Source organism: Fusarium solani (assembly GCF_023522795.1).
Source record: "Fusarium solani strain SB1 chromosome Unknown bctg00000010, whole genome shotgun sequence".
NCBI lineage: Eukaryota > Fungi > Ascomycota > Sordariomycetes > Hypocreales > Nectriaceae > Fusarium > Fusarium solani.
The window spans coordinates 2,268,260-2,296,188 of NW_027072147.1; the positions used below are offsets into that span (position 1 = coordinate 2,268,260).

Genomic DNA, 27,929 nt, shown 5'->3' on the forward strand with positions numbered 1-27,929 from the left:
CGTGGGTTTTATAGCCTGGTTTTGCAATCAGGAGATGACAGGGGAAGAATCCTATCGGCTCAACGGTTTCCTCATACGGCAGATATACGACCCGCTTCGTTTGGATCTTTAACAATGGGCCTGCTCCTCGGTTACGTCTCCTCCCGTCGGCTTATACTTAGATCCCGCACCTCCATTTCGAGAAGAGCAAGCGAATGTGGCTGTCTTGGACACACGACTGCAGCTATGCCTGTTGATAAGGAGCTCTGGGGTGAGTACGCCGCAGGCGCCTTCATGATTATACTGCGGTTCTTTGCCCGGTGGAAGGTCATTGGAATCGCAAATTTTGGCCTCGAGGATGTCTTTATGGGTGTCGCTCTGGTGACCTACTCGGCCATCACGGCGCTCATCCACCTCATCACGCAGTACGGCAGCACCATCGGCCAGACGCCCGAGTCAGTATACCTCCTTACGGATGAGCAGGTCGCGAGCTTTATGATCGGGCAGAAGCTCACGTTTGCCGACTGGCTGATTTATCTCCTCTACATCTGGTCCCTGAAGTCGACGCTGCTGGCCATGTTTGCGAGGTTGGCCAAGGACCTTCCTCGGGAGGAGTTGATCCTCAAGATCGTGATTGGGTACACGGCTTTTGCCTTTGTAGGCGCGGCTATATCGCACATCTGCGTCTGTTTGCCTGTTCATAAGTCGTGGCAAGTGGTGCCGTATCCTGGAGGTAAAGACTGCCCAGTGTTGGCCAACTCGAAGTTCCCTAGCTGACTGTCTATTGTAGATGCGTGCGCGCTACGAAATCTTAACTACTACCTCGTCAGCTTCTTCAACGCTAGCTCCGACCTCGCCATCATCGCCGTTCCCGTCCCCATCATCTTCAAAGCCCGAATCCCTCTCTGGCGCCGTCTCCTCCTCGCTTCGCTCCTCTGCTCAGGCATCTTCGTCGTCATAGCCACCATTCTACGCTCATACTATTCTCTCAAGTCTATCACGCTGCTTCCTGTTGCTTCAGGCTGGACCTCACGCGAAACCTTTGTCGCTGCTGTCGCCGTCAGTATCCCCGGTATCAAGCCCCTGTTTAGTCGCTCGCGCTGGTTCCGGTTCCGTTCTACCGCCGATGACGCTGCCTACTATAACGGAAGTCGGGGCAAGAAGGGAACACACGAATTGGTTACTTTCGGAGGATCTGGTCAACGTGGTAGAAGCGACATGGAAGAGGAGGGCGTTGCTGACTGGACAGTCAGTGGGAAGGAAATTAAGGGTACAAGGCTGTCATCCGATGGTAGTGAGGATATCATCTTGTCTAGTAGGGACGAGCGAGGAATGCCCTCGATATATGCCACGAAAAGTTACACACTTTCATCTGAACAAAGAGGTAGTTCTACTTGAGAACAAATAAAAACAAATGGTCATGATTGCTACCCTGCTCCCCTACATGTGTTCAGTCTATACAAAGCCTTTATTCCTTAGCCCCTTTTATCAATCATTTGTAATCAAGTAGCTCGTAAGCATCCCACCACCTCTAGAACCCCGGCTTTAGACTTCGCCCAACTAAGGAGAATGCAGATCAAGGCAAAGAGGCCAAAACCTCCCGCAACACTCGTCAAATTTTTGCTGTTCTTCTCTCAAAAACTTTGCAATGCCAAGATGTAACTCCTTCTCGGCCAACGCAATGGCTTTTGAGCACCCTGTAACAAGATCTGTTGGCGCATAATTGCTGAGGAGGAATCGTAACATCTCCATCCTTCCATGCTCGGCGGCTCCCTCTAGTGCTGTGCGACCCTCTACCGGGGCTCCCGGCGCATTGATGTCAGCCCCTCTCTTATGGAGGAGGTCCACAAGTTGTATGTTTCCCCGGATTGCGGCAGCCTGAAGAGCGGTAACCCCACCGACTTGTGCCGGGGGGGCCTTCACATCTGCCTCCCAGCCAAGAAGCAGCTCCACGATATCCATGTTGAGCGTTACGCAGGATGCAGCACCTTGAAGGGCTGTTCGGCCATACCATGCCGCGGCGGGAGCATTGACATCCGCCTTGTGGCGGAGCAGGAGTTCGACAATGCGAGGATCAGGGTCATGGCAAGAGGAGGCAAGTTGAAGTGGAGTGTGAGGAAAATATGCCTGTTTGTTCGCAGAAACACCCATGTGGAAACCCGAATGAAAGATACGCTGGAAAATGGCGTCCCTGAGAGGGGCACAAAACCGATGGACGCGGATCGAAGCTGGTGAGGACATCTTGGGAGCTGGTGGGTGGTCATCAACTGAACCAGCGCTCATATTGATGCTTGCGCCATATTCCAGCAGACATCGAATAGCGTCCAAGTTTTTGTCGAGGACTGCAAGCTGAATTGGCGTTATCCCCAAGAATTTGTCTTCGACTCGTGCCCCAGCGTCGAGAGCCAGTTTAAGACATCCGAGTTGCCGCCTGTGAAGGAGCGCATGGAGAAGAAAGCTCTCTGAGCCGTTGGGTCGATTGACTGGTGCCCCAACAGAGAGGAGCTTTCGGAAATGGGGGCTAAGTTCCATGGTCCTGCTACGAAATCTGGTATCGTCAGGCTCAAGGACAGCACCCTCTAGCAAAGTGATCCCTGCAGTTGTCGCCTCAGCTCTGGCGTCGGCTCCGGAATCAATGAGATAAGAGGTCACATCCCAATGATTTCTATAGACGGCGGCATAGAGAGCTGTTTCGCCGTTGGGGGCGTCGCTACTCGGAGGCAGCCTGGGGTTGGCTTCCCGACTGATGAGGTGCTGTACTAGGGCGAGACAGCCTTCGCCCGCGGCTGTGGTGAGGCAGCTTTTCCCTCCGCAACCATATCCGTTGATCGGTATTCCACTGTCAATACAGACGTCGCATTCGAATATGCTACCTTCTTCCGCACTGAAGGTGAGGAGGTATTGATGCACCCAGGCCTCATTGTAATCAACCTGTAGAAGGACACAGAGCAGCGGGGAGCAGTAGAGAGACTTCGGGTTTTGGTCGATGAAAAGCCGCACTGACATGGCTGTTTCATTATCAACTTCTACCCCTGCTTTGATCAAAAGGTAAAGGGTGTCTGCCAGAGAAGTGGCACCGAAATCCACAAGTACGAGGGCCAAATGCTGCTGTCGACTGAATGAGCCAAGATAATTTCGAAAGGCAACTATCCCGGCTTCCGCGCTGACTCCACGTTGTAGAAATGTTCGTACAGCAGCCAAGTTCCGCGACCTGATCGCCTGGCACATGGCATTCTCCAAGACCTTTGGCGAAACGATGCCATGAGCAAGCAGGATATTTGAAAGCTCACGGTTGCCTTTCCGCGCAGCATCAATGAGCTCCCAGCAGTCAGGCTCAGAACTGGGCTCCAGCTTTTCCCGTAGGAGCATATAAGTTTCTGGAGATATGGCGTATGCAAACTCAAGGAAGTCTCGACGTTGACTTTCGCTGCCATCGCCAATTCGTGCCCCCTCGTTCAGTAGAAAATCGATAGCGACGTGGTTGCGTGTTTTGACGGCCAGCTTCAGGGCTGGACCTCCAGGGAAGTTCTGGTTGACATCGGCCCCGAGACGGACGATGGAATCCAACATCGAGTCTCTACGCCATTCGATAGCATGGGCCAGGAGGGTTTTTTGACAGGGATCACACTGTAGTGATAAATTGGAGCTCAAATTCACACTATGAGATGCCAGAAATGTCCCAAGTCGCATGCTGTTTGCCGTGATTGCCAAGCGGAAGAGTTCGATTCCGAGGGGGCCCGATAGGTCCAGACGTTGGCTCTTGACAAAGCCCAAGAACTCGTTCGAAGAGACAAAGGCCTGAAACAAGCCGAAAGAACTCAAAGTGATTTCGGTCTCAGTTGCCATCCTGCAAATGGCCCCGAGAAATGCAGAGCCAAAGGCAAGATGACGGACATCGGGGCGTTGCGAGAAGGCAAAGAGCTTTGACACATGGCCCCTCTCCAGTATCCAGGAGATCATGTGATAATTCTCGACAGGCGAAATGAAATTGTTGGAAATCATATACACGATGACGGATAGCGCCTGATCGAGCGAGTTGTTGTCGGCGAGGTCAAGAAGATTGGGGGAGGCTAGACGATACTCGGCTGCTTGCCCCCTGACGGGATCGTTTCGGGATCGACAATTCGTCTGGAGCTATCAACTCCTTTACGGACTGTATGATGGGACCAAGTGTTTCTGCTTGAGCCGTCGTGAGGTTGAGCTTTTGTAGGCGCTCGCTTTGGTCATGGTCTGGGACGAAAATGCCAATTTTCACGGCGAGCTCCAAAACTTCGCCTCCCATTAGCGTGATGCTGGAAATTTCTGCATAATATTTATCAGAGAATGAAAGCAAGATTATGCGGAAGAGATCTCAGGTACCTAGAGTATCCCAGAACGAAGTGAAGGGATATCCAAGAAGGGGCAATGCGAAAGGACTTGGAAGAGGAGAAAAAGGCTGGTGTTGAGAGCCGGGCAGCATCGTCCCGCTATTCCCCATTGGCATTTGGTTGGAGTTCTCGAGAGCGAGTGTTCCCGAAACGCCGAAAGGATGTTGATCGAAGTTACCAAAAGACATGTAGGAAGAAGGGTAAATCCCGGTTCCAGGAGTTGTTTGTGTATTGAGTGCGACATTCATGTCGGTCATACTGGGTCCTTGGTCAATGTTCGGCTCATCGTTCCCAAATCTTGAAGTGCCCTCTCCCTCGTGGCGAGATGGTAATCCTGTGGTTCCTTCGTCACAGGGGAACTGGCTCCCTGACTGCGATGGAGTCCCTGACTGAGATGTGCTCTCCGACTGAGACGGGGTCCCCCACTGTGACGGGGCCCCTGATTGCGATGGGTACCGGATTTCGATGCGATGTTGGCCGACAGTATTGAGGCCTATGACTAGGCATTGTTAGACAATAAAGATCATCGGAAGCAGCCTATATTCTTATTACTTACCTACAGGGCTGCTCCGTTGATTACCGGCCCCGGTCGACTTGGAGTATCGGCGGATGGACCTCGCTACAGTCTCCTGTCTGATGGCCTTCCCCCAAAGGTAGATGACATACCCGAGACCTTGATCTTCTCGTTTATGAATCTCGGGAATCAAGGCTTGCCATTCGTTTGCGCTGATCTTCTTGAGGCCACCGAACCGATCCTTGAACTGTCGGCATCTGTGGTAAATTTAAGCTTAGTCGTTTCCTGTGATTCAAATGCCAATACACTTACTTGACTTCCACGTTGTGGGTTTGAAGTAGCAGTTGGATAACGTCGTTGGCGCTCTTCCTCTCGTCCAGGTACCACCGTTTGATATCTGACTCGTACAAGCTCCAGTCAATTGCCATGTTGAAGAGAGTGAGAAGATTCAAATGAAAGAGAAGAAGACACGTGAAAGCAATGGATGATTTGCTTGAGTTTGCCGTGTGAAGCTGGAGAAAGAGAGAGAGCAAGAACATTGCACATTCGGCGACATGGGATTTTTTTTATAATCTTCCACACAGACCGGCCTGGCAGCCAAATTTCTGCTTCATCAATGTGCTCTCTGCGTGGCAGACCTTTATTGGGTCTTCTGGCACGGCCGAACTGCTCAGGGGCTCTTTTTCTGCACTTTTGCCATCCTGAGCAGGGGCCTTTTGACTACCTTTTGGTTGCCTTTTGGTCGTCTTATCGTGAGAGGCTGGATGGGTGCAACCGGCAAAAGCGCTTAAGGGTCTTTTGGGCGCGTAACATTGGGTGATAAATTTCCTGCGTCTTTTTTTGGGAGCCATGTTGACCCTTTGTTCATCTCCCAGGCCTTTTGGACCCCAGGGCGAGCGGCTGGCCTCGACGTGGCCGGACTTTTGGTCAGTCAGGGGTTATCATTGGGCTGACTTCGTTTCATGGCTGCATTGGATAGCGGGTACCTGATGCCATTGTCCCTGGAAGAAATGTGCTGCCTCGTTGCCTTGGTGAGATGGATGGTCCATGGGCTATGGTGAAGGTGTTGAGTGAGCTGTCCGACAAGTACGGAAGGTCTATCCACTGATATTAAAACTCGAGTCTAAATTATGGGAAGAGCAATGCGTACCTCGGAAGGGCCATGCGTACCTCGGAAGGGCCATTGGTAGCCCTGTAGCCTATAGCCGATACAGCCAAGACCTTGCGTAGCTTCAGCTGAATAGCGGAGAGGCCCTTATAACCCCATGCTATTATATGACTTTAGGGGCTAAAATAAAAAACCACGATATAAAGATTATCTTACCTTTACTCCTCTTTTATATTAACCCTATAAATTATCTTATTTATTTAAATGCTTTTACTTATGTACCGAGTTATTTTATAATTTAAACTACCTTATAATAGAAATCTGTTATTACGGGGTTAAATTTATATTTAAATATCCTTATTTAACCTTATTAAACCGCTATTTCCCCCAGGGGACACTAAAGATAAGATTAGATAGGATCTAAAGCTATACTAGACCTGCTAGAACCTTTATGCCGGCTTAGCTACCACTACTATTCCGCTCCCGGGTATGCCTCCTAATATCCCCCGCTCAAAGCGGCGCAGAGGGCTGATTTTCCATCTGTGTGGTCGCTGCTCGGAGGCAGATTGGGAGCCGCTCCCCGACTGATGAGGTGCTGCACTAAAGCAAGGTGGCCCATCCCTGCAGTGACACTGAGGGCACTTTGCCCTCGTATCCCATAGTCATTGATTGGAGTCCCTGCGTCACTGCGGGCATCACACTCGAATATGGAACCCCCTCTCGCATAGGAAGTGAGGAGATATTGATGCACCCAGGCCTCATCGTACCCAGCGTCAAGAAGGACGCGAAGCAGGTGGCTGCCGTCCAAGTAATCTAACTCTTGTGAATCCAAGAAACGCTGCACTGATAGGGTCATTTCACCATAGACTTGCGCCCCTGCTTGTAATAAAAGGTAAAGTGTGTCTGACTGGAACCGACTGGAGGCCATCAGTCCCTTCAATGTGCTGAGATAGTTTTGAACGGTTGACATCCAAGTATTCGGGTCGAGCCCCCGCCTCAGAAAGGCTCTCGTTGCCGGCAAGCTGGCGCACTCGATCGCTCGACACATGGCTTGCTCCAAGACCTGGGGCGAAACGACGTCATAAGCAACAGAGACCCTTGAAAGGTCACGGTTACCCTTCTGCGCGGCAATGAAGAGTTCCCAGCAAACAAATCCGGAGTCGTGCCTTGGACTTTTTCGTAGGAGTGCACGAATGTCTGCAGATCTGTGAGGTGCAGACCCGAAGAGGGCTTTATCTGGAATAAGTGCCCCGCGTCTAGCAGGGTTTGGACTGCGACGTAGGCAATTATTCTTTGCTTTAGAAGGATGGGGATTGGGTTGTCCGTTACCAACATGGAATTCCTTGTTCTTGTTTGGGGTGTAGTATGTATGCTGCTAAGCAGGAAGGCAGATATGTATCAGCTACGCAGGTCCCCGGGGGAAAGGTTAAGTTTTGACATATTTTACAATCCCCGTGTTCGCCAGTGGCACAATTGCAAGAATCTTTATTGCCTCAATTTGTGGTCTGTGCCTATGAGGCAGCCTTCCCCTAACCCTTCTAGACCAGATCTTGTCGCATCTGCTTCAACCTTTTACTCCCCTCCTCATGGCCTGAGGCTTGAGGTAGGGCCATGGCTGTAAGGGATTAAGCCGAGATTGGAGTGTAGATGAAACGTGAAAATGACGGCAGGGGTTAAAGGAAGAAGGCAGCCATTTTTACTTCCTTCTGGAGGGTGGAATATAGCTTCTTTAGGATCATCTTTAGAGAATGAATATGGCTATTAAAGCAATTTGCAATGACTTGACATTTAACTAGGCATACCGTAACTAACCTTTCCATCGTCTTTGAACCAGCGTTAAAAATACCATAGCTCTTCTGGCGTTTTCTAACCGCACACTAAGCTCGTCTAACGCATAAAAGCAGGTTGAGAGATAATGTGCTGGATTTTGGGAGCCACCCTTGCCTGCTAGAGCAAAAAGAAGCATAAGAGCAGCTGAACAAACGCTGCCTACTACTTGGGCGTTCAGGTACCGGATGCCATAGTGTCCATCGTACATGCGAACTAGCTTTGCGATAGCTTCAGCAGACTCAATACATCGAGTTCTACTCTGCAAGATATTTGAATAATCTCTGAAAAAGACATTGTCCGCGACCCCTGATAAGAATGGACGGTAGGCATGAATTATACCGTGGTGATATTGAATACTAAAAAGAAGTCAGTTGACAGGAATGGCCTTCGCGTCTTTGGCTGAACCCACTGCAGAAGAAGGACGTGAGGAAGATGTTTTGATTGCAGGTCATCAACATCAACCTTTAGACTGGCCGGTAAACTATCGAGCCAATTGTCCAATGCCTCGGAATATCCGGCATTTAAATTCTGTATGGCAGAAAGTGGAACATTGTGCCTTCCATATCTATGTAGATAATTATCAGTATCAGTGCTCAGAGTCAAGGTGTTCTTTTGTCTCTATTTTCCCCACTTCTCCTTACTTACAAACCGTGCATAAGAGGGGTGAGTGTCTCGTAGAGGATTGTTCGTTGACGGTGCACTTCCTTAGCGAAATCCGGTAACGCAATCGAACAGGTCAAACTCCCATAGCCCGTATATGGAGACCACTCTTCAGCAATATCATTACCTGTGCGATCCGCAGGCCTGGAAATGGTGACATCTCCCAAGCTGATATAACATGGACGCCCGATTGAATACTTCCACATGCTGATAGCACTTAGACCTGAATCCCAGGAGATACATGAGGGACATGAAGACACATACCAGTCAGAGTTGTACGCACTCCAAAATACATCCCTTCGGAGATTTGCTTCTTGCTGTGTTACAAATCCTTTCTCCACGTCCCGGGAGAGATCGAGATGCAATGCTAGGTCAAAAGCAAGCCGAACAGCCATACCTACAGACCGTTAGCCTCTGGAGGTAGAAAACGAGTTTGAACGTGGCACAGTATACCACTATAAAGCCAGCCACGTGTGTCCCTCCTGCAGCCAATCTCGTGGCTAGTAAGTATGACCATTGCTTGGACTGTAGCGACAGTAGGATCGTCTAACTCAATCTCGAGTAGAGCTTTGGCCCGGTCAGCGAAGAAGTCCGAGAGCGACCGAGGGAAAGTGTCAAGGCTAGGAGAGTGCCGTGATTCGAACATAGCACCCGCGGCGCATCTAACATACAACTGTTCAGCACATGTTGAAACTGATGATGGGGCATATAAAGATATCTTACATCGAGTTCATGAGAGCTTCCGAAAAGTACCGTATGTTCTGAGCCCTGTTATGCCAGGCCATTCTAGCCTCTTCAAACACAGGCCGGTTTACAATACAGAGTATCGGATTCTGCCAAGCAAAAAAGAGATTGATGAGATGCTGCACTAGTTCAGAAGGAACAGCTTGACCTAGACCCAGCGCACTCAAACACTCTTGACCGTGATCTCGAACAGTACGGTGGATTGTCAGCTTATCGGGTTCAGGCATATGGACCAAGTTGAAGTTGGAGGTGGGGCCATGATGCCGAATCTGACCGCTTTCATCTATGTTCAGTGATCCGAACCGATCTGAGAGCTGTTCAGCAAGGCGATGTACGACTTCCGAGTCATCAGTAGGCGTTTGCGGACCGATACCAGGTGGTATTTTGGCCCATGATTCCGCCATCAATTCTGGGGATAAATCTGGCATTCCTCCCCAGCATAGCTGGACCCCAAAGCCTAGATTGCCAGGATCGTTGACGCTGCATGGTGTGTAAACCATGGGGCCGGCATCTAATGATTTACTATCCTCGACAAGGCCAATGTCCGAATCGCCCTGGTTGGGATACAATGAAACGACAGAGTTGAGCTTGGAGTGTTTGTGTCTTGCTGTTGCACTGTTGTCATCGCCACTGTCGTCTCGAAAAGGGCTCGACTCCAGTGGTTGTGTGCCTGAAAGAAATTGGCTATGTCTTCCAGCATACGACGCGGGCGGTGTGGAAATTGAGGTGTCGTAATTCTGTGGCACGGTAGGTGTTGTTTCCCTCGAAAACTTCTTTCGCCTCCTCAATAGACGAAATCGCGCCTGGCAAAGACTCTCCATGACCATGACCTCATCCTTCTTATCCATGCCAGGCGCCTCCAGTGAGTTATCTTGGATGAAGTCGCTGAGCTGGGTAACTCGTTCTGCTAGGACCTCAATCAGAGTTCGAAGTGAGAGTCTCGACTTTTGTTTCAGTATGTATAGTTATACAGGCTCTTGATTGTTGCGTTACTCACTCTCTTCCGTCATATTGTCGTGCATAATGACAATCCCGGTCCCTAACCATGCAGCTGGTGCAAGTCGGGGATAGGCCATCGCACTGTCAAGTCAGCAAGCCAGTCAATCGGGGTGAAACAAAAGCACATGAGTGAAATAAAGGATTCACAATACAGGTGGCGATGCCTGGCTTACAAACCTTTATCTTGCTGGTCCGGCAAGGTGCACATGCAGTTGTCACGTTCTTGCGTTTAACCTCGGAACTCGATTTGCATGACGGCATTCTGGGCTAATTGTGGGAACTGGCAAGTCCAATCTTCTGGCAACAAGATATCGAGAAATATGGTGATTCTACAGGGCTAGGATATAGAGTAGTGAACATCTGAGTGAGGTTCTCTAGAGTAATAAGGCCATTATTGAGAGAACTAGGTAGACTTACTAATTTTAAGTATAGAGTACGGCGAAATGCATTATGGACAACCACGAGGAAGATGACAGAGGCATATTGATGTACTGAGAAACACGACTGTGCCATACGATTCAATCGCATCACGAATACGAAACCCATAAAAGCGGTTAGATAAGCGATGGATCTTTAATGGGATTAAAGGTCGGCGACTGGTGGAGCGGTTATATGCTTTTTTGCTTACCATAGCGGTGCGCTTATATGGTGACGCGGAGACAGGAATCCGGGTGTCCGCTCGGTCGCCCGTCATCGTACTTTTGGTAGGATGGCTGACCAATCGTGTTCATGAGTAGCTGGTCGGCTAAGAGCACTATTGGGTGCATTCGCCTCTTACCGTAACCCTCGTATGTGACGAGGACAGACTTCGCAATGCGTTCTTCATGAGTCTTTTGCCGGATTCACATTTGGGACTACCTGGGATGGCTTTAGCAAAGCTTTGTATACCAATCTTTAAAAATATGTTTGGCATGCCACAAAGCCCTTGGTCGCTCATTGAAGAGAATAAAGACACCGAGAAAAAGTCTAGAGGCTGTTGCAGACCTATCGATAATCAGCCAAATTTTACCCCGGCTGCTCATCTCTTTTCAATGCTGATATCGTGTCACCCAATAACCGTATGTCCGTCCTCTGACGTCTCATAAATGTGAACGGGTTCATTTCAAACTGCACGAAAATGTAGTAGCCGGCCTTATTTTAACATTCTCCAACGCCTTGGAGCAGAATCACCACCAAAACTTCCAACATGAGCCTTGACCTTCGCAGCAACGCTTTCATCGTCAATTCCAAATCTGGAAAAGTTATCCCTCCCAGCCCCAGAATATCCAAACGAATCCATCCCAATAGAAGCCGTGCAGATGCGTGCCCAGAATCCAGGGACATATGCCTCGACAGAGATAATATGTAGGGCGTCAGAGAGAACTGACTTCTGGTACTCTGCGCTTTGAGCTTCGAAGAGACGCAAACAAGGCATGGTTACAACCCTCGTACCAATTCCTTCTTCTGCTAGTTTAGCAGCCGCACCAACAGCAAACTGTAGCTCGGAGCCACAAGATACGAGAGTCACGACTGGCTTGGGGTGGTCCACGATAACGTAACCTCCTTTGGATACTTTCGTGCGGCTTGTATTTGGTATTGTGATTTCAGGCGGATCTCTGGCAAGGGATATAATGACTGGTTGCCCTTGGACCTCTAGGGCTGAAGACCACGCACCGATGATCTCCTCGCCGTCTGCAGGGCGGATATAGAGCAGGTTGGGCATGGCACGATATAGGGAGTCAACCTCTACGGGCTGATGGGTCGGCCCATTCTGCCCCTCTCCAATAGAGTCATGCGTGGCAACATGGATGACTTTGAGAGAGCTCAGCGCCCCCATTCTTACTCCAGGAGCGGCGTAAAGATAGAACATGAAGAAGGTTGCGGTAACGGGAATTATAGCGTTGGGAGAGTAGGCAGCTAGGCCATTCGAAATTGCGGCCATGGCATGCTCACGGATCCCATAGCGGATGACTCGGCCCTCACGCCTTGATCCATCAAAGATTCGGTGCGAGTGGTCACCCATCTGATTGGAAGTCCATAAATCAGCGCCCCCGGCCATAATGTTAGGGATGTGGTCCATTAATTGCTGAAAGATGATTCCATTGAGAGAGCGTGCAGCAGCAGGCTCCTGGGGGAACTGTATGCGCGAAAGCACGTCGCTGTAGTTCACCTCGCCCGCGATTCGGGCACGAAGAAGCGTTCCTTCCCTGGGGAAGTCTTGACAGTAACGGTCGAGCATCTCAAGCCAGAGATCTTGGCCACGATTGCCTTGATCTGCCCGCTCGTTAAAATATGCTTTGCACTCCTTGGAGACGCGGTGTGAGGCCTGGTCACTAGTCTCGGCGTATAAGGCAGCGTCTGCCTCACTGTAGGTTCCGTGGTGAGACTTGGCCGCCCCAGCGGTCGCTGTGCCGTAGCCGATTGTTGACCTGATATTGATGAATGTCGGCATGTGCTTTGTTGCTTTGCCGAGGTTGAGAGCGTTGACGATGCTGTCAACCGAGTTGTCGCCATCAAAGACGTCGATCACGTTCCAACCCATAGACCTCATCTTTGAGTTGGTATCCTCCGAGACGATCCACTCCAGGGGTCCATCGCATGTGACCTGGTTATTGTCATAGCACAAGACAAGATTGTCCAGCTTTAGATGACCTGCAATTGCCATGGCCTCCACTGCCACGCCCTCTTGGAGACATCCATCACCAGTTGAGCAGTATACTCGGGATTGTATCATGTCGTATCCCGGCTTGTTAAATGTCGCTGCCAGATGCTTGGATGCGATGGCCAGACCAACGGCGTTGGCAATTCCTTGTCCAAGAGGGCCCGTCGTTACTTCAACGCCAGGTACCTCGATTTCCGGGTGCCCATGACAGATGGTAGATTTCCATGTACCTGTCTTGCGGTCGAAGGCCTTTGGATCTGCGTACATCTTGAGCTCGTCAAGGCTCATGTGTGGGTACCCTGCGACATGGAGCATGACGTATAGGAAGATAGCTGCGTGTCCGTTTGATAGAACGAACCTATCTCGGTCGAACCATGCGGGATTCTTCGTGCTGAACCGAAGCGTGTGACGCCAAAGGGCGACGCCCAGCGGCGCCATGCCAATTGCTGAGCCACCGTGGCCGCCCCCGTTTTGCCGACAGCAGTCAATGACCAGCTTCCTGATGTCGCGGACAGCGATATCGTCGGCCGTAAGCTTTCTGGAATTGCCCGGTACCATGTTTGTCGCAGTCATCATGATTTGATAAGAAAGATAAGAAGCGTTTGAGTGCACTCGAGTGTTAAACCTGCGTCAATGTTTGCTTGATATTGTGGTGCCCTTTATGGGGGAAGGGGGTGCGACCGAGCTATGCAATACTTACAGCGCAACCTTGTTACTGGCTAAATGGGTATGGTATGTAGCTGATGGCGATGGGGTGGTTGATGCAAGCCATACAGCCTTTATGTTTTGCAGACTGCCCACAGCCTCGACCGCAGAAGCAAGTTGAAGGATCCAGGCTTTATGCAGATAATGCAACTCAGTCTCCAAGTGGTCAGTATCTGGCCTCCTGGAACACTTTTACATTCATAACAGCTATAACTAACCTATCCTGTTTCTGAACCTCATCTCTCACGACGCTCCCATAGGCAGGTGCTACGGAAATAAGATTGCAATCACCGTTACTCAACAGCATCGATCGGCATTGGATCTTGCGCTACGAAACCACCAATACTCCGACTCTCTCTACGACATGGCTTCCCATCAAGAGCCAAGGTTAATTATCATCGGCTGCGGTATTGCAGGCATTGCCCTTGCAGCCGGCCTCAGAGCACGACTTAACTATCAAAACTTCACCATCTACGAAAGAGAGGTCGCGTTGGGAGGTACCTGGCACCTAAACACTTATCCAGGTGTAGGATGCGATGTCGACTCGCATCTCTATTCCTTCTCTTTTAACCCAAACCCGGACTGGTCTAAGCGGTTCGCCGAGCAAGGTGAAATCCTGCAATACCTCAATGACACCGTGGACAAGTTCGGGATTCGGCCCCACGTGCGCCTCCAGATGGAGGTAGACTCGGCTGAATGGATTGAGGAACGCTCGGTATGGCGTGTGAATCTCGTCGACTTGGCGACGGGCCGCAAATTCTTTAGAGAGGCCGAGATGCTTGTGTCTTGCGTGGGCACTATATCCGTCCCAAAAGACTGCACCATCTCAGGCCACGACAACTTCAAAGGCCAGATTTGGCATTCGGCACGATGGAATCATGAATTCGACATGGCGGGCAAAGCCGTCGCGGTGGTTGGTAACGGGTGCTCAGGGGCCCAGCTCATGCCCTACGTCGTCAAAACAGCAGCACACGTCGTCCAATTTCAACGGTCAGCACAGTGGATTAATGAACGGCCAAACCGCAAATTTACACCCTTTGAGAAGTGGTGCTTCCGCTATCTTCCTCTTTACCACAAACTGTACCGCTTTTACCTGTGGAAGACGACCGACAGTCTCCACGATTTGTACCTTGGCAACAGTCCCGCCGCAGCTCGCAAACGGGCCGTTCAGACCAAGGAGGCTGAAAAGTATATGCGCCGAGTTGCCCCAGCCAAGTTTCATGATCTCCTCATCCCCGACTTCCCCCTGGGCTGCAAACGCCGTATCTTCGACCCCGACTATCTCGAGAGCTTACATAGCCCAAATGTTGAGCTCACGGATGACCCTATCGTCGAATTTACGGAAACAGGCCTCCAAACCACCAAGAGGCACCTAGGGTTTGACGCAGTAATCCTCAGCACAGGGTTCAAGATTCAAGAGTTTCTGACCCCCATGGAGATCAAAGGCAGGAGTGGAAAGACGATCAATGAGCACTGGAAGGAAACTCGTGGTGCTCAGGCTTATCGCGCGACTTTTGTCTCAGGGTTTCCAAATTTCGGGATTGTATTTGGACCTAACGCATTTCCTGCGCACAACTCATGTATCTTCTCCAACGAGACGCAGGCTGAATATATCATCAAGACGCTCGTGGCCCCGATCGTCAAGCATCACTTTGATGTAATTGACGTGAAGGAGGCCGCTGAGACAAGGGACGCCAACTTTGTGCAAGAGAAGCTCAAGGGCATGGTCTGGAGCTCTGGCTGTGCTAACTGGAATCTTGACGCCGCAGGGCGTAACACGACCAACTATCATGACCCGACATGGAAGTTCTGGTGGCAGCTCTATTGGCCCATTTGGAAGGATTTCAATATCTACGGTGGAAACGGAAGTCTTCCCATCAGTCCATTCTCGAAATTGGCTCTCTGGGGTGTCATGACTGGAGGTTTGGTCTCTTCCCTCGCACTGGGCTTGAGTAGATACGGAGCCGTTGGTTACATGTAGCAGTTTAGCTTGAGCGGCATGTATCTTTAGGGTATGGAAATAGAGATTGTTAGTCGTATTGGCTTGTATTGTATTGTATTAAAGGTGTTGATGTGATAAATCTACGGTCGCCGGTCCGGCCACATTGACGCAATGCAGCATACATGGTGAAGTGATTGTCGCTACTTTAGGGGGCCTAGAGACCGGCCCGGTCCCCCGTGCTTGGTCTTCCGAGCACAACGGAGTTGCGGAAGACCGAGTCACGGGAATAGGCCGGATTATAGGCCCCCTCAAGTACTCAATGCTAAACCAATTCAACTCTGATAGGCTATAGGACCGGCATAGCCAGCAGCCATGGAGGCCGTATGAAAGCGGAGCCCAGATTTCGGGGAGAAAGTAGTCAAACATGACATGAAGCATATAGCCTAGCAGCCTTGGAGCCATTAAATCAATTTAGCGTGGCATTTTCTTGGCAGCAAGATGCATAAACAGAGAACAACAGGGCCTTTAAGGTATGATGACGGGCGGTATGCTCTCGCGTTCATCTACCGAATCCACAAGCTTCCTGCTCCCATACCTTTTGCCAAGCGACAATCAGGCTATCGATTACTCAACCCACACGCTTCAACATGTCGAACAACCCGAATATCAGCAGCCACAATGCGATTGTGTTACACGGCGCTCAACAGTTGGTCGTCGAGCGTGTCGAAACGGCGGCCCCAGGGCCTGACGAGGTCCAGATCGCACCGAGAGCGACAGGAATCTGCGGAACAGATCAGCACTACTATCAGAATGGGCGAAACAGTATTTACGAAATCACGGAGCCTCTTATTCTGGGACACGAGGCTGCAGGGGAGGTGGTAGCCGTTGGTTCCCAGGTAACAAACATCCGTGTTGGGGATCGCGTCACGTTGGAGCCTCAGCAGGCGTGTCTGTGCTGCGAACATTGCCTCGACGGCAGGTATAATCTCTGCAGTCGGATGCGATTCAACGGATCTGCAAGCGCGAAGCCCCCAGTACAAGGGTCCCTTCAAGAACGCCTTAATCATCCTGCTCGATTGGTCTACAAGCTCCCGGATGGCGTGTCATATGAAGAGGCGGCTTTGATTGAGCCTCTATCGGTAGCAATCCACTCAGTCCGCAAGGCGAGAATACACGCTGGACACTCGGTTCTGGTCCTTGGAGCCGGTGCAGTTGGTCTGCTCTGTGCCGCTGTGGCTAAAGCGTCGGGAGCAGCGTCAGTAGCCATGGTTGATATCGATGAGGCCAGGCTTGAGTTTGCCAAGGACCAGAACCTTGCCGATGTAACCTACACACGCCTTCCGGGGGGCGAGGGACAGACAGGGTTGAAAGTGGATGCAGCTTTTGAATGCACCGGCGTCGAAGCATGCCTGAATGCCTGTATCGGAGCCACCACGGCCGGAGGAAGGGTGGTGATTGTCGGGCTTGGCAGACCGATGCAGACGCTCAATCTGGGGTTGGCGGTCGTCAGGGAAGTGGAGCTACTTGGGGTCTGGAGATATGCCAACACCTTTCCGACAGCCATCAACCTGCTGGCTGCCGGCCGACTCGACCTCAAGTCTCTTGTCACGCACAGGTTCGATTTACTGGACGCCGAGAAAGGTCTGCAGCTAGTTCTAGGTAAGCCTTCGGATCTGATAAAATGTATTATTACTTCCGAGGCTTAGGTAGAGAGAGTACTTAGAATTCAGACCACGCGTCCCCGCAGGTTGCCGGAAGATGGATTCCATCGGGGGTGATTTCCATCCCATCTAGCGGAAGTGTCATGCCGCGCCAACGTTATTTTGTCGGGGTTTCCCAGGGGTTGGCCAGCTTGATTCATAAGCATGGGGCAGGCTCCCTGTGACCAACCAAGTCAGGCGGCGCTACGCTGCCGATGAAAAAATACAGTACGCAGCCAGAAGAGAACCAATCGTTTCCTGTCTAGGTTTCGTGTCACTCGACAAGCCTCTGCATCCAACTGTCTGTCTGTCTGTTACCTGATGCCTCTCGTCTGCTCATGGCGTCACCCAGTACATGCTTGCACTTATCACTGTCGAGGTTTCTTGAGGTCGGGAAAAGCATTCACTCAAACCCGATGACACTCACCACACTGGACTGGGGCAGGGGGTTATTATTGGGTTGCCCCCTCAGTGGACTACGAAACAGCAATGGATACTTGCCGAGACCATTCCATCTTGACTCAATTAGCGTGATCCCCATGTGGGGTCGCGGCGTCAATGCGGGGAAGCGAGGAGAAAGTTCAGCTCGTACTCAACATATCATGCTCATCGGTCATATCCTGCACACTCAGCATTGCTTACCCTCGAATCTTTTGCTGTATACCCATTGCCTTGCCCATTCTCTTAACCTTTATCTGATGGGAACTACTGCAAAATCTGCCTCTGTCCGCTGCCGAGCCGCCAAGGCTTGCAAAGCCTGCCATGACCGTCGCGTCAAGTGTGACGCAGTCGCGCGAGGCACGCCTTGCACACGGTGTGAGCAGTTTGGTATCTCCCCTTGCAACCTCATCAAATCGAAAAGAGGGACCTACCCCAGGAACAAATCGCGACCCGACAAAGCCAGGCAACAGCCCCTTCCCCCTGTGTCCGAGGACGAGGGCGAGGGCGAGGGCGAGGGCGAACCTGTGAGCGCCGGTGTTATCACAGCAGAAGCGAGCCGACCACGGGAAGATCCGCAGCCAGCAACAGACGCCTCCCAGTTGGCGCAAGCGCTGGAAAATGATATCGTGGTCCCCCAGGAGCCCGAGTCTGCGGCACAAGATACTATGGACATGGACCATCAACTTCGAGACACGGGTCACAATTCCATGCAGGCAGTATCGGAAGTGCTGGCTCAATCGCCTATATGCCGTTCTGACGTTGCGGATCCGAATAATGTCGCTCGGTCTGCCATGCCTGACCCGTCCCCCCGTCACCTTTCTCTCCACGAGGCTGCAGGCCAGAATCTCTCGTCACCGGACTCTGACGTGTCTCACTCCACCGTCTCGTCGTACCGCGAGATTAGTTGGCCCACCATGTTCGATCACTTCCTCGACACCCGCCGGCGAGACCGAGAGAGGCTTATTGACAAATGCTCCATCACTTACCTTGGCGAGTCTTTCCCCTTGGCCATGGTACTGGAGGATATGGAGGAGGGTGGTACCATCAAGTTGCACTACCCTGGGCCCCCTGTGTCCCAGCGCGATCAACTTCCTGCTGAGCAGCACCCAGCCCACATGAATGATGACGAGATCCGCAGTCTTACGAAAAAGGGTGCTTTTGAGTATCCCCAGGCTGAGATCTTGGACGGCTTGATGACAGCGTTTCTGGATCGAGTCTACCCATTGTATCCTATCGTCAATCGACTCGAGTTCCTCAATCAAGTCAGCAGCAAGACGACGCCATGGCTCTTGTTGCACGCTGTCTGTTTCATCGCATCAACCTTCTGTCCCATATCTGTACTGCATCAAGCCAGGTTCGGCAGCCGTAAAGAGGCGCGCTATCATTACTATAGCAGAGCCAAGGCACTCTTCGATGCCGGCTATGAAGTCAACAAGATTGTGACGCTGCAAAGCACCATCCTACTTGCATTCTGGGCTGGGGGACCAAACAACCTTTGGAACTGCTACAGCTGGAACAGCACCAGCGTCACTATTGCCGAAGGCCTTGGACTTCACCGTTCCATGGCCAATGCCAATATCAACCCTCAAGATCGCAGCCTTTTACGCCGCTTGTGGTGGACCCTTGTCATTCGCGATGCCTCTTGCGGCGCCCTCTTTGGACGACCCTTTCGGATCAACATGGAGTTTTGCGATACCGAGATGCTGACCATGGACGACTTCAAAACCGACTCTGGGAGCCCCGAATTTGCTGACAATCCCCTCAAGCCAACCTACGGTCTGTATCAGATACACGTGGCCAGGCTATCCATCATTCTACGCAAAATCATTGCTTCACGCTTCGCCCAGCGCAATGAGGTACAACCTGACCTCATGAACCAGCTACAGTGCTGGCTGCAGGAGCTGCCAGCCAGTTTGCGGTGGGACGACGCTGACCACACAACAAATGTCTTCTCGTGGTGTCTCTCGATCCTTTACGATCATCATGTCATTCTCTGCACTCTGGGCCACCTATCGTCAGGTAGCCACCGTCTGGACCCTGGGAGCTCGGCCCCATTCCATGGCCGCTTTGGCTCAGTCTCCAGTGTCTCGCCCTGGGCGTTGAGGGAAGGCAAGGGCTGCGCATCTACCATTGATTCCGCAGCGCAGCGGATTCTTACGCTTGCTTGTGGCATCGTTCGAAGATCGGCAACCCTCACCTTGCCGCACGAGGCATATCCCGGCCTGTTTCTGGCTGAAGTCGTATTTTATACGCAGATGAAGAGCAGTAGTCCTTCTCGGGCCCAGCTAGGGCAATCATCGATGATGATGTGTCAACTGGCATGGCACAACATCAGTGATGCTTGGGATTCGACGCCCTGGGTGATGAGACTCTTTGACAACCTCGTCTCTAACACGCAAAACGATGTGCAGGGTCCGCCGCTCAACGGCGATGGCCAGTCCGCCGACCCCAATCCCGCCGAGACTCACGCTGGTTCAAGAATGCCGGGATTGGCTCTGGTGGCTGGTATGCCTGATGACATCATCCCAGACATACAAGACATGGATGCAAGCTTCATGGAAGACTCCTGGCATACCCACCCAATGCTGTCGTCCTTCCTGGAAACCAACATGAATTGGAACAACCCTTGGGGCCCGCCAGGAGACGCTAATATGGGGCCTACTTTTCTTGACCCAGACATGGTTGACCAACAACAGGTGTGATTCATCAAACGCACTACAGCGAATGCGGCTTAGGCCGTTTTACCCTGAGGCGTTCGGCTACATGCTCGACGCAGTAGGCTATGTGGTATGGATGCTTACTATCTCCAAGGGTATAGGCTTAGTGGGACTGTGATGAAATGGAGCGTATCACCAGCCGGCGCAGTTTGGCAACGAGTTTCGGTATTGTGTTCTCGTAATAGGTATACTGGATAATGAGTTCCTGGTCTTGAATTGATAGATTTCTGACCACAGGAAGCTCTACGAATATGACAGACACTTGCTGAGAGTGGTCGAAACTTGTGACACTTTGGCCAGTGATGACTCAGTTGGACAAAGTTCGATATTATGCAGCATTGCATCGTTAAGGTGCTGCTGATGTGTCAAAACTGTGTTGGTGTTGTGGCTGGCCTCACTGCCTGTGGCACGAGAAGTTCATCTAACATCCACAATGACTTAATTGGAGCAAAACACGGCGTCTGCATCGATCTTTCCCAAAAGAAAAAAAAATCAAGACAGACCACCACTGGTTTCTAAGATAACAGAGACAACGAAAAAAACATCGGTGCGGGGGGGGGGGGCCGTCATTTGCTATCTGCTATGACAGCCCATGCCGTGATTATTAGCCGGGTGTGGTGTTGAGCTCAGCAGATTATCTATCTGCATCCATCCCTGCTCCATGTCAATATGTTCACGGGGTCACAGAATGGACTTGAGGATCACGCTAGCATCGTCCCGCTGAATTCAAAGTGAACCGACCGACCTCGTACTCATTTTTTATTCGTTATCTGGTTCTAAAAGGGGCTGCTCAGCAATGCCTCAATTCACCACCGAAGTAGTAACATGATGCCTCATGTAACATCGCACCCTCATTGTTCACATCGTATCTCTCCTCAGTCTTTTGTCTTGTACCTGCCGAGCAGCATCATTGTGCATACCTGCGAGTAGTCTAAAGCTTCTCAGTGTCCTGCTTGGGCCTCCTCGCTGCCCGCTCATATTGATTCGGCCACTTGGCTCTCACGCCAAGCTCATTGGCGACATTCAGAACCCACTGAGGGTCTCTAAGGAATTGCCTCGCAGCCAATATCAGCTCGGCCTGTGCAACTCCGTGGTCGCCATGCACCTCTACTGTGCCGTCGCCTTTGCATCCAACCGGCTTCCCTTCCTCAACAAGCGAGCGTGCCATTTCTGCTTCGGTAATCTTGCCGACTGCCGCAATTTGAAGCTGCAGCCCTTCAGCACGAACGGCGGCGCGGATGGATCCTGCGAGGTCGGTCTGGTATCGATTGTGGGATGGGATGCGAGAAAGGGGTGTGTTTCCTGCCGAAGACACGTCCAGCACATCGATGCCCAGACCTGGTAGTAGCTTGGCGAGACGGATCGACTCTTCGAGGTTCCAGGACGGCTGGTCGCTATGATCCATCCATTCTGTGGCTGAGATGCGCAGCCACAGCGGCATCGACTCGGGGATTACAGCCCGAACAGCTTGTATGGTTTCTACGAGGAAACGAGTGCGGTTTTCAAAGGAGCCACCGTATTGATCGGTCCGGATGTTGGAGATGGGCGACAGGAAATTGTTGTGCAGGTAACCGTGCGCGCCGTGGAGCTCAATGACATCGAACCCAGCCTTGACCGCCCTCGTTGCGGAATCAGCAAACTTCTGCACCAAGTTCTTGATCTCCTCGACCGAGAGCTCCTTGGGAGGAGCGTGGTCATCTGCGTAGGGAAGGGGACTAGGCCCCACAACATCTGTTGGCCAACCGCCGATGGACTCATCAGCCAGAGGTTTGGCAGTTGTACCCCCTAACCAGGGAGCAATGGTGCTCGCCTTGCGTCCGGCGTGACCTATCTGGATACCTGCCAGACTGCCCTGGCTGTGGACAACATCCACGATTCTTTTTAGTGGCGCAATTTGCGAATCCTGCCATAGCCCTGAATCCTCAGGTGAAATGCGACCCCTTGGCTCGACAGCAGTTGCCTCCACCATTACGGTCCCAGCGCCACCGAGTGCGAATTGACCAAGGTGCGCGATATGCCAGTCTGACAGATGTCCATCGGAGGCTGAGTAGGTGCACATGGGCGACACGACAAAGCGGTTGTGGGCTACCACGCCACGGGTCACCAGGGGCTTGAAAAGCGTGGGCACTGAGCTGGGGCTCAGGGGAGTGCCCGCTGGCGGAGACTGGGCCGGGGTGAAGAAAGGAACGCCTTTTGCGGCGGCGTTAACCAACTTAGACGACATGATTGGCGCCATTGTGATGGTGCGTCAGAGTTGAAACTGTTAATAAGAGAGGAATGAACTGAGTGGCGACTCTTCGATCGGCGAGAGAATGGCGGTGGAAAACGGCACGAACAATCTTTGGGCTTATGATAGGTTAAGTCTATTCTTAACAGCGAGAGGGCCTCGTTACGGGTTGTTTGTTTTATACCAATGTGAAACCAGGAGTGGAGTTCGAATGTTGTCATTCAAAAATTTCCAAATCTTCGGTTATTAGAGTCTCCCCAAGACACATCTAGTATCGCAGCTTCTCTTCTCTCACAACGCCCCCACAAGTGGCAAGATCCTGTCATTCAGTTTGTTGATCACAGACATGTGGATGGAGGGGAGGGGAGCAGAGCGCAGCGGCTATAAGAGTTGGTACGTACTATAAGAGGATGAAAGGCTATTTGCTAACGATTAGACAAGTAGAAACCCCCGACCGCTGATAAATAACTTGCTTCATCAAGAGACTAACATAAAAACGGTATAGTGCGGCCTTGACACAGGTAGCTGTTGTGAAGCAATTTACTGGCAATTCCGTCCCGTACGCCTCTTGATCGTCATCCTTGCCCGTACTACCCGTGTGTCTGGTGTGTTGGAAAGGCGGTGGCCGAGTCATTGCGCGGCTATATGCCTGCAGCCGCAAAGCACCAGTGTGTTCGGCAGCCTTGGCCGCTCTCGTTTGCTGAACTGGATTGATTCACGTTGCTTTAACCTGGGGACTAAGCTAGTGCGTGAAATCACAATTGCAGTTCCAAAGCTAATCGCCTCGAGCCAGCGCAGGACCGCCAGGTTAATCCAAGCCCACGTTCAAGGTCGACCGACCCCTGAGACGTCTCCCACTTTGCCCAGTTTTACCAGTGAATTGCTTGATTAAACACCCAAGAGATGCACAAATTCTTGGTACCGAAATGGTAATGGTACGTTGAAAAAGATGCAATCATTCTGGTTACTCAGGCAGCCAGATGATGGGTCAAGAGATCGCCATCAAACTATGGAATACCATGGACTCTCCGCAGTTTTGGGTCAGCCTACCCTAGCGGCCTCGGACTCGATAATGACAGGGATCTCCTGACCAAAACTCAGAGCACAGCTCACAGCCCCGTCAAAATGCCTACTATTCACATGACCATGTTTCACTTCAGCAGCATCACATGGCCCGACAACACGATGCGGTCTCCGTCGCGATAGCCCAGCCCGTTACTGGGTTGCAACATGTAAATAGTTCCTCCAATCCATTCTTGATCGTCAAGAACTAATACCTACTCCGGGTACCCAGAAGTCTTGCGTTCAAACCGCTTCGGTGCCAGGTGCCAAGGCTAATTGGTCAGAGGATGTCCAGGTACGTTGCCTGATGTTCAACCCTGCATATCAAACCCAAATGCTGGCCACCGCGAGAGTGAGGGATGGGAAGATCTGTTATGCTAACATCACTTATGCCTTTATTCTCATGTTCGCCTCGGCGAAAGATGGAGACTTGTCTGAAAAGGTCGACTGGAGGGGAGTCTATCTACGCTATTTACGGAGTCTCAACATGTCAAATTTACTCTGGGTGTTTTCGAGCAAGTCGTTTAGTAGTCAAGTCAAACATACAACTCGTCATCTATCGATGTGTGGATAAACCGTCGGTGGCTCTCGTTGAACCAAGTATTCTCTTCACAATACCCGCTGCTGGATAGGTAACCTTCATATACTTGGTCATGATACATCTCTAGAGTGATTCATAGTGATTATCAATTGGCATAATATCAATGATAATTGCTTCCTCCCATCCTGTGCTTAATTGTAGTCTAGAATAATACCTCTCAACACATCTAATGCTGTGTTTAAATAGAATTATGTAACGAACACATCATAAAACGAATATGAGCAATTCAAATGGACGCAGCACCATATGCCACAGTGATCAAGTGATATTTATGCGCATGCCTAATCTACCTACAATCTAAGATAAGGCAACTCCAGTGGCTTTCCAGAGCGGTCAAACTGGATTTTCTGGCCTGTCTTGAGACTCTCCTGCAGCGACGTAGCAATTACGAGGCTCGTCAAGGACGATCTCAAAGGGATGGGCATCGGTGTTCCATCCAAGATCGCGTTAACCCATCCATTCACCTCCGACACGAAAGCATCCTTGTAGCGATCGTACCACGACGGTGTCGGATCGCTCTTGATGAAGCCGTCCCCATCACAAAGTTCGACTCGATTTCTTCGCGACGTGAGGTTCACCGATACCTTTCCAGAGGTGCCAAATACTTCACTCTGACTGTCGTATCCATGCGCGGCGATTCGTGAGTTATAGAAGAAGGCAAACTGGCCGTCCCAAAACTCGCACGTTCCCACAGCATTGTCAGCATCTCCAAGATCATCGAGATCTGTGTGCACAGCGTTTATTCCAACCGCTGAGACGGACTTTGGAATACAGTTATCGCCTCCGAGGAACATCAATGCGAGATCGATATCGTGGATGATTGAGTCGACAAAGATACCGCCCGAGTTCCTAAGGTACCCCTTGAAGAAAGGGCCGGTATCTCCCTTCTCGCATTGTTGCGACCGGTAGATAAGTGGCTTTCCAATCCCCCCTCCTTCGATCTTGGCGAGGGCGTCCTGGTAGCTTTCGTCAAAACGCCTCACAAATCCAACCATCAGGTTTGTTTGGGGATTCGCCTCGACACGTTGGATAATATCCTCAAGCTATTTGATTATCAGTCAGACTACTCGCCAAATCATCCGTGGTCATCTCCCTTACCTCCTTCACTGTAGTACAGACAGGCTTCTCGCAGAGGACGTGAATGCCCCTGCCGAGCGCTGCCTTTGTCTGTTCGGCGTGTAGGGCAGACAACGAGGCGATGACAATGGCCTGGAGGCCCGGTGTCTCAATCATCTCATCAAAGGTAGCGTATAATTTGACCCCATGGGGTGCCAGATGCTCCCTCCCCCATCTGAGATCCTGCTCTGCTGGCGAACAGGCGCATAGCAAATCAGCACGAGGTGTCTTGTGAAGCAGGTTAAGAGCATGCGACTGGCCCATACGGCCAATGCCAACTACTCCCACCTTCAGCTTGATTGGCGTTGTCATTGTGTGTTTCTCTTCACACTATCAGATTTGTCGTGGTGCGTTTGATCTCTGGGAAATGTGCCGAATCGCGGTGCATTTGAATGCGTGCCATGGATGTGACAACATGCTCTGTTGGACCCAGATTTCGCTAATCCAACGAGGTAATCTCCGTGAGTAAGGACGCAAAGCCTAGATTGATACACGTAGCATTTACCATGGAGCCTACATCTAACCATATAGCCGCGGTGGTGGAGATCCTACCTGCCCCCAAGGTTTCCCCACACGAGTCATGGGATGGCTGTAAGGGGCCTGTCGCACTGAACCAAAGGGGTCCATTTGATCCCCACGGGGAATTTCTCCACACCTCCCCAGACACACATAGTGTACAAATTTACCACCTTATGCCCAATACGAACTTAGCGTCACCGGGCCAAGGTTTCGTCAAATTCTCCGCAGCGAGCGAGCCCCATGGGGAACTTGGAGAAAGCTGGGGAGGGGGAAACGGGAGGTACCAGCTCTCCGGCTGGCAATACTGGCTTCCCTATCCAGGGCAGGTATCTTAGGTCTGGACTGCACGCTCATCTATAAGAAGCCTATCTTCCTCTAGTCAGTTCCTTCTCTGTCTACAATACTCACTCAGCCTCCCTTTCACACCTACCCACGGCCTTGATTTATCATTTCTCATCCAAACCATGCCTCGGCTCTTCGGAAATGAAGGCAACGCCCTCCGCTACCGTATCACAGCGGCTTGTGGCAGCGGTTTTCTCCTTTTTGGATACGACCAGGGCGTCTTTGGCGGTCTTCTGAGCAACCGGACCTTTCTGAAGACGTTCAACAACCCAAGCTCAACTATCCAGGGCCAGATCGTAGCCACCTACGATATCGGCTGCATTATGGGTACACTGCTATCTATCTTTATCGGCGACAAGATCGGTCGTCGACGGTCAATTCTTGCGGGCTGCATTATCCTCATCATCGGCGGTATCATGCAGACTGCTTCATACTCTCTGGCGCCTATGATTCTAGGTCGCATTATAGCCGGCGTAGGCAATGGCATGAACACGATCGCCATTCCCGTTTGGCAGTCTGAGACGGCTAAGCCTGAACACCGCGGCAAGCTGATTGTCCTTCAAATGGTCACCAATATCTTTGGAATCGCCCTTACCAACTGGATGAACCTTGGCTTCACGTACATCCCGGACAACCCCGTATCCTGGCGCTTCCCATTGGCTTTTCAGTGCTTCTTCGGCCTGGTCACCATGTGTCTGGTGTGTGTGGCTCCAGAGTCACCCCGATGGCTCGTTATGCGTGACCGCACTGGGGAGGCACAAACTATCTTGGCACGCCTCGCAGCCAAACCCGAGACTGACGCGTCTGTTGTTGAGGAAATTAGTCGTCTTGTGACATCCGTTCGCCACGAGGCTGCAGTTCAAGACGCTGTGACGGTAAAGGAGATATTCCGCAACGGCGAACAACAGACGCTACGCCGTGTCCTGCTTGGCGCCGGCACGTCAGTATTCCAGCAGATTGGAGGCGTAAACGTCATTGCCTATTATCTACCCGTCGTGCTCGTCCGGTCTTTTGGCATGTCGGAACGGCTAGCCCTTATCCTCTCAGCTGTCGACTCTATGCAGCTTATGTTTTGGGGTGCTTTGGCCGCCTTTCTGATCGATCGAGTCGGTCGTCGACGTCTGATGATCATGGGGGTTGGCTGCAGTGGTGTCTGCTTCACCCTTGTGGCAGTTGGACTACGTTATGGCGGACCCAGCGCCGACGACAGCAACAGGGCCATGTCAATTCTGGCTGTTACCTTCATCTTCCTTTATTACGTCTTTTATGGCATGTCTTTACTCTCTATTCCCTTCATGTATCCCGCCGAGATCAATGCGCAACGAATGCGCAATACCGGTACATCTATTGCTACTGCGGTCAATTGGACTTGCGTCTACCTGGTAGTTGTGGTAACCCCTGTGGCGATTGATACGATTGGGTGGAAATACTACCTGATGTATGGTATTTTCAATTTTGTCTTCGTCCCAATCGCGTGGTTCTTCTACGTGGAGACGGCAAAATTATCGCTCGAGCAGGTCGACCGTCTCTTTCAAATCAAGTACGAGGGTGGGAAAGATATGACCTGGAAGGAGGCTACGCAGCTGGCTCGGATGGAAGTGCATGAGGCAGTGGAGGCCAAAACTCAGGGTGCAGAGCAGGTCGAAACTTATCACTGCGAGAGCACTGAGGGCAAGAATTGACATATTGACGGAACCTCAAATGCATGTATTTGA

At 51.3% G+C, this 27,929-nt stretch overlaps 10 protein-coding genes across 10 annotated transcripts; 5 read left to right on the forward strand and 5 right to left on the reverse strand.

The window, feature by feature from the left end:
• Window positions 1-114: 114 nt before the first annotated feature.
• On the forward strand, window positions 115-1,377 carry MRS44_014782 (uncharacterized protein; the record flags this gene model as incomplete). The annotated part of the gene is made up of 2 exons (XM_046280211.2): window positions 115-712; window positions 770-1,377. The coding sequence occupies 2 exons, from the start codon at window positions 115-117 to the stop codon at window positions 1,375-1,377; spliced, it is 1,206 nt and encodes a 401-aa protein (XP_046127877.2).
• Window positions 1,378-1,539: 162 nt separating this feature from the next.
• Window positions 1,540-5,288, reverse strand: MRS44_014783 (uncharacterized protein; the record flags this gene model as incomplete). The annotated part of the gene is made up of 5 exons (XM_065618549.1): window positions 1,540-4,075; window positions 4,134-4,281; window positions 4,339-4,845; window positions 4,903-5,117; window positions 5,173-5,288. The coding sequence occupies 5 exons, from the start codon at window positions 5,286-5,288 to the stop codon at window positions 1,540-1,542; spliced, it is 3,522 nt and encodes a 1,173-aa protein (XP_065474621.1).
• A 1,176-nt stretch (window positions 5,289-6,464) lies between these two features.
• Window positions 6,465-10,224, reverse strand: MRS44_014784 (uncharacterized protein; the record flags this gene model as incomplete). Its single annotated transcript, XM_065618550.1, has 6 exons — window positions 6,465-7,134; window positions 8,444-8,602; window positions 8,723-8,855; window positions 8,912-9,120; window positions 9,182-10,106; window positions 10,200-10,224. The coding sequence occupies 6 exons, from the start codon at window positions 10,222-10,224 to the stop codon at window positions 6,465-6,467; spliced, it is 2,121 nt and encodes a 706-aa protein (XP_065474622.1).
• Window positions 10,225-11,333: 1,109 nt separating this feature from the next.
• MRS44_014785 (uncharacterized protein) lies at window positions 11,334-13,400 on the reverse strand (the record flags this gene model as incomplete). The annotated part of the gene is made up of 1 exon (XM_065618551.1): window positions 11,334-13,400. One exon carries the CDS (start codon window positions 13,398-13,400, stop codon window positions 11,334-11,336), a length of 2,067 nt encoding a protein of 688 aa, XP_065474623.1.
• A 511-nt stretch (window positions 13,401-13,911) lies between these two features.
• MRS44_014786 (uncharacterized protein) lies at window positions 13,912-15,528 on the forward strand (the record flags this gene model as incomplete). The annotated part of the gene is made up of 1 exon (XM_046281545.2): window positions 13,912-15,528. The coding sequence occupies one exon, from the start codon at window positions 13,912-13,914 to the stop codon at window positions 15,526-15,528; it is 1,617 nt and encodes a 538-aa protein (XP_046127881.2).
• Window positions 15,529-16,136: 608 nt separating this feature from the next.
• Window positions 16,137-17,195, forward strand: MRS44_014787 (uncharacterized protein; the record flags this gene model as incomplete). Its single annotated transcript, XM_046279650.2, has 1 exon — window positions 16,137-17,195. The coding sequence occupies one exon, from the start codon at window positions 16,137-16,139 to the stop codon at window positions 17,193-17,195; it is 1,059 nt and encodes a 352-aa protein (XP_046127882.2).
• A 533-nt stretch (window positions 17,196-17,728) lies between these two features.
• MRS44_014788 (uncharacterized protein) lies at window positions 17,729-20,332 on the forward strand (the record flags this gene model as incomplete). Its single annotated transcript, XM_046277227.2, has 1 exon — window positions 17,729-20,332. The coding sequence occupies one exon, from the start codon at window positions 17,729-17,731 to the stop codon at window positions 20,330-20,332; it is 2,604 nt and encodes an 867-aa protein (XP_046127883.2).
• Window positions 20,333-21,278: 946 nt separating this feature from the next.
• Window positions 21,279-22,583, reverse strand: MRS44_014789 (uncharacterized protein; the record flags this gene model as incomplete). Its single annotated transcript, XM_046284270.2, has 1 exon — window positions 21,279-22,583. The coding sequence occupies one exon, from the start codon at window positions 22,581-22,583 to the stop codon at window positions 21,279-21,281; it is 1,305 nt and encodes a 434-aa protein (XP_046127884.2).
• Window positions 22,584-24,527: 1,944 nt separating this feature from the next.
• On the reverse strand, window positions 24,528-25,665 carry MRS44_014790 (uncharacterized protein; the record flags this gene model as incomplete). Its single annotated transcript, XM_046272989.2, has 2 exons — window positions 24,528-25,280; window positions 25,336-25,665. The coding sequence occupies 2 exons, from the start codon at window positions 25,663-25,665 to the stop codon at window positions 24,528-24,530; spliced, it is 1,083 nt and encodes a 360-aa protein (XP_046127885.2).
• A 671-nt stretch (window positions 25,666-26,336) lies between these two features.
• Window positions 26,337-27,896, forward strand: MRS44_014791 (uncharacterized protein; the record flags this gene model as incomplete). Its single annotated transcript, XM_046282364.2, has 1 exon — window positions 26,337-27,896. One exon carries the CDS (start codon window positions 26,337-26,339, stop codon window positions 27,894-27,896), a length of 1,560 nt encoding a protein of 519 aa, XP_046127886.1.
• Between the last annotated feature and the right edge of the window lie 33 nt (window positions 27,897-27,929).